Below are 14,286 nucleotides of genomic sequence, written 5' to 3'. Positions count from 1 at the left end.
AATCTTCATCACCCTTGATGTTTCAAAGCTTATCGTCTGCATAAAAATATCGAGGTGGTCTACGGGTTTGGGGGGCGGTGGGGTTTCACCTCCCAAAATAGATATTTGCTCTTTTCTCAGAAAATACACACACGATTTCATTGAAACTTGACCACAACCTTCATCACCATCGATGTACCAAAGGTTGTTGATGGAATTAAAAAATTCAGGGTCTAAGGGGGTCTGCTGTGGTTTGAGTGACTGTTGCTCCTGGTCCAGGTGAGCTTCAGGAGAGGCGGACCTATTTTTCACATTATACACAAACATTCCACATGACAATCTCGTAATCAAATTGGACAGAGTTGTAGATAAAGCATTTGCAGGAGGTAATAATAAAGTGCACATTAAAGTTTCTCAAAAAAGAGAAAACTGGTCTGTAAAGGAAAATCAATATTCATGAAGTTTTTCAAAAAAAAAAAACTTAAAGAAAGTCTTCGATTTCTTCTCAACAGCAGTTTCTTTACATTTGGCAAAAAGATGCTCTAACCGACAGTGGGAATACCCATGGGTTCAGATCCAACCCCTTTCTTTGCATATTTATTCCTGCACATGTATGAGTCTGATTGGGATCAGAACATGTGCAAAACTAATTTAATAACTACATGAAGGTGTGAAAACATCCTTAGATTAATTAATAATTTACTAGCAATTCATTATGGGTTTGCATTTGATTAGCTTCATGATCATATTTTGTTGTGGGCCGGGGTTCGGTGGCGATAAACGCCCACAAGGGGGAGCAGTAGGGTCGTCTCCACTGAACACCCGGAATTTAGGTCGTGACTCTAGGACAACTCCGAAGGTCACGGGTCACTTAGGACCGTGCTTGCCAATTCTCTGACGGCGTGGGGTCGGGTTAATAGCCAAATTTCAATATACCTAAGTACCCACATCGTCAAATTACCGGGAAAGTCACACCCTCTGGACTCTGTCGAACCGGGTCGCTCTAGCGACCTCGGTCTGGTGTAACCGAGTGGAATTACCAAAGTCCGTCGGTCCAAACGACATCTTACGGCACACGGCCTCCCTAATTCCCAATACGCACCGTGCTAGGTCAATGGAAGAAAACACGGGCAATGAACTGGAACATTTACCAATTGGGGGGTTTATTTATAATGGGGGCAATAATCAGGAAGGGAGACACAGAGTAGAGTTACAACCGAATAAAATGCAATGTATAATGAAAAGAAAACACTTAAACAATTCTACCTAACAGACTTGCGCCACGCACGCACGCACACACACACACACACACACACACACACACACACACACACACACACACACACACACACACACACACACACACACGAAATGGACTCCGTCGGGTCTTTATTCGGTCCTACCGCCGAGGAGGATAGTTCAGCTGGAGGAACAGAGCCTGGCCGGGTACCTTTCCGCCTCGTGCGGTCACACCAGCCTCCAACCCACCATGGTGGTGGACTCAAACCCACGACCCAAGTCCACGAGCCCACAATCCTGGCTGCTTGACAATCACCACAAGGAGCCCCACCAAGACCGCAGAGCACCACTGCTGATGACCGCGATGACAGACCAAAGCAATGGCCATGATCATTGCTCTCATGCTCTTCCTAGAGCTAAAATGGCCACAATCACTGCTGTCACACTCTTCCGAGAGCAAAAATGGCCACGATCACTGCTCTCACACTCTTCCTAGAGCTAAAATGGCCACGATCACTGCTGTCACCCTCTTCCGAGAGCAAAAATGGCCACGATCACTGCTCTCACGCTCTTCCTAGAGTAAAAATGGCCACGAAGACTGAAGTACTCTACCACCACTCTTGACGGGGCGAACACGTCATCTGGCTGGGGCGGAGTCAGCCCTGAGGTGATGAGCCTCCTGATTGGATGGGGCGTCTCAGGGGGTATGCTGGGGCATCTCGGAGGCCCGCCCCCCGAAGGGGCTTTGTAGTAGTTTTCGGCACTCTGGCCTCCCATTGGCCAGAGCGCCTCGGCCCTGGTCGCCCTTCGCCCATTGGCTGGAGGAAACGCTCCATGCTCTTCCTCAGAGTGGAGCCTCGATCTGATGCGATGGAGGCTCTGCCCACGCCTTCAGCCAAAAACACATGGGCAATGGAGTCGGTGCGCGAAAGTTTGATTGGTTTGGGGGGGAGATTTAAAGATGTAAAAAACCTGACGATAAAAGAAACCCGCAGCGCACACATGAAATTAACCCATTAAAGGATTAGACAGAAGGACGGGACCCGAACAAAAACACATACTTATTGAAATAACTGAACTGTGGGGACTCTGGCTGTCTGTGTGCAAGAGGCTTCCAAATCCGTGACAATATATCCAAAATATCTACAATTAAAAAACATAGGACCACCTTTCCTGAAGCTGACCTGGATCAGGAGCAACAGTTACTCAAACCCCCCTAGACTAAATTTTTAATGCCGTGAACAAACTTTGGTACATCAAGGGTGATGAAGGTTGTGGTGAAGTTTCATCGAAATCGTGTATGTCGTTTCGGAGGAGACAGAAAAGACCTATTTTAGCGGGCCTCCCCGTAGACACCTTAATGAGCACAGGTTTTGATGCGGTGGATACTTTGGTACATCATGGGTGATGAATGTTGTGGCCAAGTTTCATCAAAATCATGTGTTTGGTTCAAGCGATAACGACTAAAGTGTTTCTGGACTGACTCACTGATTGACTCACTCATTTACGGACACTGCTCTATCGCATAAGCTCATCTGACTAAAGTCCAGGTGAGCTTATAATTCGGACTGTGAGAGCAACCACACACAGCACTGAACTTATCAATGAACGAAAACAGTTAGTCAGATGTGAACTTACACAGGGAGCTACAAGTTATCAGATTAAAACCAACCACACACAGCACTGAACTTATCAAAGAACGAAAACAGTTAGTCAGATGTGAACTTACACAGGGAGCTACAAGTTATCAGATTAAAACAATTTTCTTCAAGATCAAAAAACGACACCAAATAGAAGTACTGAAATACAATTCAAATCGTAAAAGTAATATATATACATATACATATATATATATATATATATATATATATATATATATATATATATATATATATATATATATATATATATATATATATATATATATAGACAGTAGACTTGGCGTAAGTCGGCAGCGTGTAACTCGTCACTTCGCCGAAGTCGGCAGCGTCAAAAAGTCCCGAATTTATCTCATGTTAAATCGACTTTCAGACTTTGAATAAAGTCTTATCTCGAAGTCGTCACTTCGTCCAAGTCGTCAGATGTTGTCCGTTCCTGCGTTATGCAAACTCAGGTAAATTACCACGCCTAACTCGTCACACGGAACTGCTGCCTCGTGAGAAGCCCGATTTCATGGAATCGTGATGCGTGGGCTATTTATAACTGCGCTGCATTCAGCTCAGTCAGCGCGCCGTCCCACATGCATCTGAAGAGGGAGACAGGCTGAGCAATGCAGTCTCTGGCGAAGGAGTAAAGGATCGATCGAGCTTAGTGTTGAAGTACGATCATGGTTTTATATTGGCTTGTTTTGTACATCACCTCACTCACTTTCACATAGGTATTGAGTGGTAGTCATCACGATGACTGTGTGTCATGTAATTTGTCGATGGTATACGAGTTTTTCATTCCATATGAAAACTCATTCTACATTCATTCCAATGAATGAATTCCAACAGCCATTCATTCCACATTTGTCGATGGTCATATACCATCACCGATGGTATATGAGTTGTCTTACAGTTGTTCATTATCTTTACTTTTGATAAAGTGATTCATGAATTCCATCTTTGCTTGATCACTTTCCAACTAACTAATGAACCCCCACCTTTGCCCAGAGCATTGTGTTTCCCTTTTGGTACAATAGCCGGCTTAGAGATTGTTGCACCCTCTCACACGTACGTGTCCAGGCCACGCGCAACTTCATCCTTCACCCCACAGTCATCATGAATGTTCGCATACGCGTAAGTCGTCAAATGTCGAAGTCGTCACTTTTTTCTTGGTCCCGATGGTGACGACTTACGCCGAGTCCACTGTATATATGTGTGTGTATAAATGTGTATATATATATATATATATATATATATATATATATATATATATATATATATATATGTATGTATGTATATGTATATATATATATATATATATATATATCTATGTATGTGTGTATATATATATATATATATATATATATATATATATATATATGTATATGTATATGTATATCTATGTATGTGTGTATATATATATATGTATATATATATATATATATTTATATATATATATATATATATATATAGATATATATATATATATATATATATATATATATATATATATACATATATATATATATATATATTTGTATATATATATATATATTGTTGCGGTTTTCGCGCCCGCCGGCGTGCTGACGGCCACGTAACTCGAATCGCGGCACGTCGCCCACCGGACGGACAATCCAGTCGTGACCCTCTCGGACTAACGCCGGGAACCAGTCACGGGTGGACCTTTCGGTCTCACCGCGATCGAGCCAATCAGCCCCCGCGTGGGATAGGGTTGCTCGCCAAATTCGACCTACCTAAGTACCCACGCGGAGGGTAGACCGGGCGATCGCACCTCGCCGCAGGTCGACTTCGGACACGGGCCACTTAAGCGACCCGTTCCGTACTATCAGAATAACCGAGCGGTGTTATCGTCGACCTCGACGGTTCGATTAATTATTGGGCGTATTCAGCCCACTACCAACCCTTTACGTGAAGCAAGATGGGGATTCAATAGAGGAAAAGACGAAGCGAAGCGGGAAACAGTTCAACACAAAGCACATTTATTCGCGGCACACGGGAGCACACATATACAATTCCACCAAATGCACACAGAAAAGACACAATGTAATTTACACAAAAAGCAAATGTAAAAGCGAAAACACAATGCAGAGCTAATACCGACTACCGAGCACACGGCAACACTTATACAATTCTACTTCACAGACGGCGCCGACAACACATACCCAAAACCAAGGAAAAGAATACCCTCAAGGATGAGGCGGGCCTGAGGCCGAGACCGGGTCGCGCCTACCCGTCTGGTGATGAGACGCGGAGCGGCGATGGCGCCTCAACTCCGCGGGCCTCGCGGACAGTGTCTGGTAGGGGGTGGGAAAGGGGCCCCCTTGGTCGCACTATCTCAGCGCGGGGGGAAACAGGAGGGGTTGCTGATGCTTGGGGTATAGAGGATTTTTATTATCCCGCGACGAGCGTCTCCACCTCGGCCAGGTCGCGCTGTCGGCCTCCCTGGGGTGCAGCTCCCGACGCGAGCACCCCCTCGTCTGGTGTCGCCGCCTTTCCACAGCTCCGTCCACTCCGTTCCGACTCCAACGCACACGACGACCAGCTCCTTCCACCGCCCGCGAAGTCTTGACTCTCTGTTTCCGACTCTCCTACTCTCCTACTCTCCTACTCTCCGCCTCTGGACTCTCCTACTCTCCGCCTCTGGACTCTCCTACTCTCCTACTCTCTGCCTCTCGACTCTCCTACTCTCCTACTCTCCGCCTCTCGACTCTCTGGACTGACGAACACGGTCCTTTTATCCGCCCCGTAGCTTCGCCCTCTCATCTTTGACCCCCTCCCTTCGACCTTTCACCTCGCTCCCCATTGGCCCGAGAAAAAGTGGGCGTGAAGGCTTTTTGATCCATAAATTTGCATATATCGATCGCCCTGGGGGCGGGGCCAATTCGCCCCTCGCTCACCGATTGGACGGCAAAAAGTGGGCGTGTGTCGTTTTTGATCCGTTTTTGAAGCACAAAATCCGTGATTTTGTACACGCTGTTCGGCGCGCGCCCTGCACGAGTCCAACACCGGTACCCACAGCGGGGCAAGAACGGTGGCGATGCGACGGTTGCGAGGTGTGACGGGAAGGTCGTGGCGGTTGTGGTGAAGCGGCGTTGTGGTTGGTGGTTGGTGGTTGATGTTGTGGTTGTGGTGGTAATCATGGCGGTTGGTCCAAAATAAAGATAGCAAAAGAAAAACGGCTATCCTGAAGAGTCGCAGCACGCATAAATGACATGTATTCCCACTAGACAACGGGTTTGGGCCTAACTACACATGTACTTACCGAGATACCTCACCTAAGGGACCTGAATGGTGGTTTGCGAATTTGGTAACCACAACAATATATTATATATATATGTATATATATGTATATATATGTATATATATGTATATATATATATATATATATATATATATATGTATATATATATATATATATATGTATATATATATATATATATATATATGTATATATATATATATATATGTATATATATATATATATATATATATATATATATATATATATATATATATATATATATCTTCTTCTTCTTCTTTCGGCTGCTCCCGTTAGGGGTCGCCACAGCGGATCATCCGTATGATCCGCATTGTGATTTGGCACATGTTTTACGCCGGATGCCCCTCCTGACACAACCCTGGTCGCCTCTTACGACACAGGGATATGGTACACCTATTTTAACCGGGGTATACACCGGCCCAGTATACTGGTACTCATTTCGCCGACCTCGGAAGGATGACAGGCTGAGTCAACCCCCTGGTGTATTAATTCAGTGGCTCAACGGCGCTTGAACTCAGGACCTTTTGGATCCCAAGCCGCTGCCCAAACCACTGCGCCAACACCAGGCTATATATATATATATATATATATATATATATATATATATATATATATATATATATATATATATATATATATATATATATATATATATATATATATATATATATATATATATATATATATATATATATATATACATACATACATACATACATACATACATATATATACAGTACATATATATATATATATATATATATATATATATATATATATATATATATATATACACACACATGTATACATAGATATAGATATAGATATACATATATATATATATATATATATATATATATATATATACACACACATGTATACATATATATTGTTGCGGATTCGCGCCCGCCGGCGTGCGAACGGCCACGTAACTCGAATCGCGGCACGTCGCCCACCGGACGGACAATCCAGTCGTGACCCTCTCGGACTAACGCCGGGAACCAGTCACGGGTGGACCTTTCGGTCTCACCATGATCGTGCCAATCGGCCCCCGCGTGGGATAGGGTTGCTCGCCAAATTCGACCTACCTAAGTACCCACACGGAGGGTAGACCGGGCGATCGCACCTCGCCGCAGGTCGACTTCGGACACGGGCCACTTTAAGCGACCCGTTCCGTACTATCGGGATAACCGAGCGGTGTTATTCGTCGGCCTCGACGGTTCGATTAATTATCGGGCGTTTTAGCCCACGACCAACCCTTTACGTGAAGCAAGATGGAGATTCAATGAAAGAAAAGACGAAGCGAAGCGGGAAAACAGTTCAACATGAAGCACATTTATTTCGCGATGAACGGAAAGCACACATATACAATTCCACCAAAAGCACATGTAAAAGAAGAAGACAATGCAATATTACACAAAAAGCAAATGCAACAATGCAGATCTAACCGACTACCGGGCACACGGCAACACTTATACAATTTTACTTCACAGACGGCGCCGACAACACATATTCCCAAAGCAAAAGAAAAGAGAACCACCCTGAAGGATGAGGGGGGTAGGCGGGCCTGGGGCCGAGACCGTGTCGGGCCTACCCGTCTGATGATGAGACGCGGAGCGGCGGTGGCGCTTCAACTCCGCGGGCCTCGCGGACAGTGTCTGGTAGGGGGTGGGAAAGGGGCCCCCTTTGTCGCACTATCTCAGCGCGGGGGGGGGGGAACAGGAGGGGGTTGCTGATGCTCGGGGGAAGGAGGATATCACCCTGTCTCGGGTCCCGCGGCGAGCGTCTCCTCCTCGACCTCGGTCGCGTTGCTGGCCTCTCCCTCTGCAGCTCCCGGCACCGACGCGAGCACCCCCTCGTCCGCCTTCTCCGCCGCCACCTCTCCACAGCTCCGTCTAATCGCCCTCTCCGTCTCCTTTCTTGGCTCGTCCCAACTCTTCACTCTTGACTTCTCCCTCTTCTTTCCAGCTCCACCGACGACTCTCTTGAACTCCGCACAACTCCCTTTACTGATGAACGCAGCCGTTTATATAAGCCCCGTGGCTTCGCTCTTTCACCCTTGACCCTTTGCCTCCGACCCTTCACCTCTCTAACTGGCTCCCCATTGGACCGAGGAAAAGTGGGCGTGAATGCTTTTTGATCCATGAATTTGCATATAGCGACCGCCCTCCAACGCCCTGGAGGCGGGGCCAAATCGCCCCTCGCTCACCGATAGGACGGAACAGAAGTGGGCGTGAGTCGTTTTTGATCCGTTTTTCTCGGAAAGTCTGTGATGTTTCTGAACACGCTGTTCGGTGCGCGCCCTGCACGAGTCCAGTATCGGTGCCCACAAGTGGCGCGAGAATGGTGGGGATGCGATGGTGGCGAGTTGTGACGGTAAAGGTCGTGGCGGTTGTGGTGAAGCGGCGTTGTGGTTGGTGGTTGTTGTTGTGAAGCGGCGTTGTGGTTGGTGGTTGTTGTTGTGAAGCGGCGTTGTGGTTGGTGGTTGTTGTGATGGCTGTTGAGACGTGGTTGGTGGTGGTAGTAATGGCGGCTGGTCCAAAATAAAGATAGTAAAAGAAAAACGGCTATCCTGAAGAGTCGCAGCCCGAGTGAATGACATTTATTCCCTCTAGACAACGGGTTTGGGCCTAACTACACATATACTTACCGAGATATCTCACCTAAGGGACCTGAATGGTGGTTTGTGAATTTCGTCAACCACAACAATATACACACATATATATCAATTTACTCTCATCTCTCAATGGTGAAGAATCGCCAAAAACACGATCGGATCCAGATCGGTTTTCGAATCTTCACCAAAAGTGAATCAATTCTTCCTTGTCACACACCCAATGTGTCCACCGAGATTCGTCCAAATCCGTCCATAACTTTTTGAGATATCGTGTTATATATCATTTTTGTCCCCAACTGTCAATGGCGAAGAATCACTTAAAAAATTCTAGTAGCCGTTTGTAGATCTGGATGTTCACGAAAATCTAAGCAGTTGGCCGTTTTCACACACCCAACCTGCTCAGCAAGTTTCCTCAGAATCTGTCCAAAACTTTTTGAGATATCCTCCAACCAAACAAACAAGAAAAAGTAGTCGTGCAGAGCACGATACTTGCAATATCCACCCCCTCTCCAAAGGTTGCCATGGATACATCAAATTGTCGATTTCATTGAGATTAAAATTGACAATCTTAATCAAAGCTCAGGTCAATCGGATGAAAATTGAATATTTTTCTGATTGAAAGTGATGATTTTAGAAGTGTGACCTTGAGTGGACCTTTGACTTTTTAATCTCAAAAATAGTTTGTTTCCAAATTCAGTGATGCACTGTGCAATTGTTGCTTAATTCTCAAGTTCATTATATGAAAATCGACGACTTTTCAGATGAAATTTGATGATTTTAGACTTCTGACCTTGGATCTTTTGACCTCAAACATAGTTGCTTCCCCAATTCAGAGATGAACGCTGCAAATCTTGTTCAACCCACAAGTTAATGTGATGTAAATTGATCATTTTTCAGATGAAATTTGATGATTTTTACAAGTTTGAGCTTGAATTGACCTTTGACATTTTGACCTCAAAAATAGTTGTTTTCCCAATTCAGTGATGAACTGTGCAATTGCTATTTCACTTTCAAGTTAATAGGATGTAAATTGATGATTTTTGATGTTTGCTCTTGAGTTGACCTTTGACCTTTAGACTTCATAAATAGTTGCTTTCCCAATTCAGTGATACAATGTGCAAATCCTGTTCAACTTTCAAGTCAATCGGATGAAAAATGACCATTTTAGAAACTTGACTTCAAGATGATCTTTGACCTCAAAATCAATCGGCTTCTCAGTTGAGACTACCTCTACAACTTTGAAAAGTTTCATGAGGATCGGTTTAGAATTGTGACTTGTAGGCAATTGACAATCAAAGAGACAGAAGAACAAAATCGACTGACCAATATACTTGAAAGATCTTCGATGTTGCAAGTGACAAACAAGATTGCAGACCCTCGCCAAGACCTGTTTTGTGCGGTGTTTGTTCAGTTTAGTGTGGTCTTTTTTTGTGTGGCGTTTGTGTCCTGGTTTATGTAATTAATAAGAGACATAACTAGAACTGTCACTTTATAACCGCTGGCAGTGATGACCGGTTACCAAGATGTCCCTCTTTGATGCAACCTCGCTTTGATCAGGCAACTGACCCTGACCCATTACATTTATTATTATTCAATTGAATTCAGAAAGGGATTAAAATAAATTAAATTCAAATCAAATGGAAGACCAAATCGGTACAGTCCTGCATTGGAGTTATCAGAAGGAACCCGAACAAACAAAAATCAAAGATGAAGTCATCAGGAGGAAACTGGAATTCAGAACGATTGCTTGGAAAGTGTGGCCAAAAATCGTGTGACAGACAGAGAGACAAATGCTACAGACCAACATACTTCGCCGAATAACTAATGGACCCAAATGCAATACCCTCTCCTTCGGCGAGGGTAACAAACAAACAAACAAACAAACAGTCAGACAGACATGGGTGAAAACATAACCTCCTTCCACCTTTGGTAGCGGAGGTAACAATATGAAAACCATTTCAACCCATTTCAGTGGTTGCTAGGAGAGAAGGGAGCAGGTTAAAATCCATTTATACATCACCGTTTGAATAACAGTTTGATCCAGACATAAGTGGAGGTTGTGTTTGTTGGTGGACATGTTATATTTGAGGTAAGATGTGCATGATTTAATGTGTTATCGTATAATTGAATGTGTGATGGAAGTTGTAACTTTGTGATAATGCATTAAATCCTCCAGTGAGTAAAGTCTGATTGGTGACGTTACATTAATGGGTTCACTGACTGCCTGGACGCACCTGAGGTTGTGGATCTACTGATGTAGAGAATCTACTGATGTGGATCCGTGACCGAGGTTGTGGATCTGCCGGTTGGAGAGGTTCTGGGCTGAACGGATCGAAACCTCGAGGAAGAACGGTGCCCAGCTGATGATCCATGCAGTCGGGAAAGTGTGTGTGTGTGTGTGTGTGTGTGTGTGTGTGTGTGTGTGTGTGTGTGTGTGTGTGTGTGTGTGTGTGTGTGTGTGTGTGTGTGTGCGTGCGTGCGTGCGTGCGTGCGTGCGTGCGTGCGCGTGTGTGTGTGTGTGCGTGCGGAATATGTCACGTATAATATGTGTATACATAATACAAGCAGGGTGTGCTAATACACATTGTGTAAGCGTAGGAACCGTGTTTTCCCATTGTCTCGGGTCGCTCACCTGCATTTGATTTATTTACTTATTACTTACGAAATCTAAAGATTTCGTGTGTGTGTTCGTGTTCGCACAAATCTAATGATTTCGTAAGTATATTGATCAGTTCCGTTTCTGTTTGTTTGTTTGTTTGTTTGTGTGTTTGTTTGTGTGTTTGTTTGTTTGTAGGCACGATAACTCAAGAACAGAAGAAGCTCCCAATGTCAAATTACACCCCGTTATTCAGGAGGGTGATGGCTCGTGCTGATTAGATTTTTGTCAAAATCGGTAAAAGGTCAAGGTCACAGTGAGGTCAAACATCCAAAAAAAAGTTATAACTCGAGAACGGAAGAAGCTTCCAATGTCAAATTACACCACGTGATTCAGGTCACAGTGAGGTCAAACATTCGATTTTTGATGGTTTGGTACAGAATCATCGTAGAAACTTCTGGTTTGCGTCGCTACCTTCTCTCTAGACAGCTTTTATTAGACAAGGTCAGACGTCAAGTTGACGATTTCGTAAGTACCAGTCTATGACTGCTTGTTTTTTCATTTACTTGTATTTTCATTTACGGATGTGGTCGGACGATTCTGTGATTTTTTTTTTCTCCGGTGTACTGGCTTCTTTGTCCATTGGTACAAAAAATTCAGCTTTCTACATCACCCGGAAGGTACTGATCTTTTATATCAGTCAGTGAGTCATTCAGTCAGTCAGGCAGTGAATCAGTGGTGAGAAAGAGTTTTATGTATTAGATTATATTTTCCAGCCTTAGGTATGTTTCCACACACGTCCACAAAGACACATAATCGAGGCCTGTGTAATCGATGGATTGAACTCAGACACTGCATGTTCTCATCCCGCACATCCCTGTCCTTCCATCTGATCCCAATGTGAGTAGTTTTTATGGTAAAGTTTTGTTTTTAAAATTTTTTTAGATGATACCACACCGCCGAAGTATAAACATGGCTGAACCGTCGAGTTCGATCATTGGACTCATTAAGTGTTGTATCTAAGAAGAATGAGATTATTCATTGTGTTTGCAGTGAAATATATGAACAAACGTGTTCAAAAGCAATAGGCTGCATATGTTCTGTGAGGTGGGAGGTGGGGGGGTAGGGTGGTCCAGAAAAAATAATGAACACATTTCCTATCTCCACAAGGCTATTTTTATGCCTTCATATATAACTAAAGAGCACACAAAATTTTTCTTCAAGAAAACAATATTTAGGGGTCACCCCATTTTATTCCGAAATCAGGGGTCCCACATATGATGTGATACAAATGTTTGTAACGTAACAATTTATGATTGTACTGCTGCCTTAGTTGGAGTCGGGATCATCTTATGGTGGTTTGATACCAGTTTAAGCAGGAATTGTCCTCATCCTTGGTTAATGTTTCATTATATTTTTGAATTAGGCTGCTGCCCCGTTCCGCAGTGTCATTTACTACTTTGAGCTGAAAGGACTGAGCTTGTAGGTCATTGTACAATGGATCATCTGTCCACTGACCAGGAGGTTTCTTCAAGAATGTTTGAGAGCTTGCTATTCCACCTTCTATCAAAACATCAAAGAAGGAACTGGTCCTTTTTGTCACAAGGTCCTCCAACTTGAGGTGTTCCCCTTTATCCTTGATCTGTAGCCACCGAGGACAGTCAGGTAACTGTGGACGCTGTAGGTTGTGGACCATCTTTTCCTTTGTTAGGGTTTGGGTTAGTTTTCCTAACAGTGCGATTCAAAGAGTTCCCTGTGATCATGAGGCAAAACGTGTAACTATTTGGCAACCATATATATATATATATATATATATATATATATATATATATATATATATATATATATATATATATATATATATATATATATATATATATATATATATATATATATGTGTATATGTATATATATATGTATATGTATATGTATATATATTATAGGGACATGCTTGAGGTGACCTCTAAATATCCACAAATCGAGCTCAAATTCCACACATGTGTAAGTTAACCCTAGTGGACAAAAATAAGGGATGTGAAGAAATAATTTGACCAACATCATTTTTAACTGTAACAGTTTGGACCACCCTAGTGGGGGAGGGGGGTGGAGGGGATTGCAAGAACAATATATTAATTATTAATTGCAACAATAGCTGACTTGCCTCAGAATCCTAATTTAAATAACAGACCGTGAGCCCATGACCTCCAACTCAGCTGAAAAGGTTACCAATTTTGGCGATCACCACAATGGCCGTGAGACACTAGGAACTGAACGTCTGCTGGGTTCTGAGTGGTGGGTCTACCTGTGAAAGGGACTGGAAAGGGTCTCAGAAATTGCGCTGGATCAGCTGAAATGGTTACCTGCTCAAACTGCATCACGATGCTCGTACACGATCTTCTGAACACTGCCGCACCACTGATAGACACATGCAATGGTCGAAGGGCCCTAACAGACCCTCTTAATGGGTGTTCAGAAATGCACCAGATCAGCTCATCGAGTTACCTATTGGAATCGACCACATAATGCACTCAACAACATTCCAATTCCGACATAACTGGTGACAGACATATTTGGCGGGGTGTGCCAAACGGACACACCAAAGTAGATCAGCTTCAAAATGAGCTTGATTAACTATTCGGGTTACTAATTGAAAATAAATAAGTGCAAATTGTTCTCATCACTCGCTTGTAAGAACAACCATGGACGGATATTTTTTGGTGGTGAGATGTCCCAGATAGACGCCCTAAATAGGTCACCCCCAAAATACACATAATTGGAGCACTTGCATCATACAAGCATAATCTCTTATCGATACGAGATGATACACTGATCATGAATTTTACTAATTCCCACAATGATAGTGTACGCGTCCTCTCATAAACACTCATATGTTATACCGACCACCATT

The 14,286-nt window shown here is 43.5% G+C and overlaps 1 protein-coding gene across 5 annotated transcripts in view; it reads left to right on the top strand.

The window, feature by feature from the left end:
- Positions 1-10,770: 10,770 nt before the first annotated feature.
- Positions 10,771-14,286, top strand: part of LOC147033986 (equilibrative nucleobase transporter 1-like) — a 227,815-nt gene continuing 224,299 nt past the window's right edge. The window contains exon 1 of one of the 5 annotated variants that reach the window (XM_085874460.1): positions 10,771-10,871. In XM_085874460.1, coding sequence (XP_085730586.1) covers positions 10,858-10,871 — 14 coding nt within the window. In that variant the 5' untranslated portion in view covers positions 10,771-10,857. The remainder of the gene's footprint in view (positions 10,872-14,286) is intronic. The other 4 variants (XM_085874476.1, XM_085874451.1, XM_085874431.1 and 1 more) reach the window with 4 other exon arrangements.

This window comes from Eptatretus burgeri, chromosome 1 (genome assembly GCF_056783735.1).
Source record: "Eptatretus burgeri isolate ZD-2024b chromosome 1, Ebu_testis_v1, whole genome shotgun sequence".
Taxonomy (NCBI): domain Eukaryota; kingdom Metazoa; phylum Chordata; class Myxini; order Myxiniformes; family Myxinidae; genus Eptatretus; species Eptatretus burgeri.
This window is presented reverse-complemented; position numbering and strand designations above follow the sequence as displayed.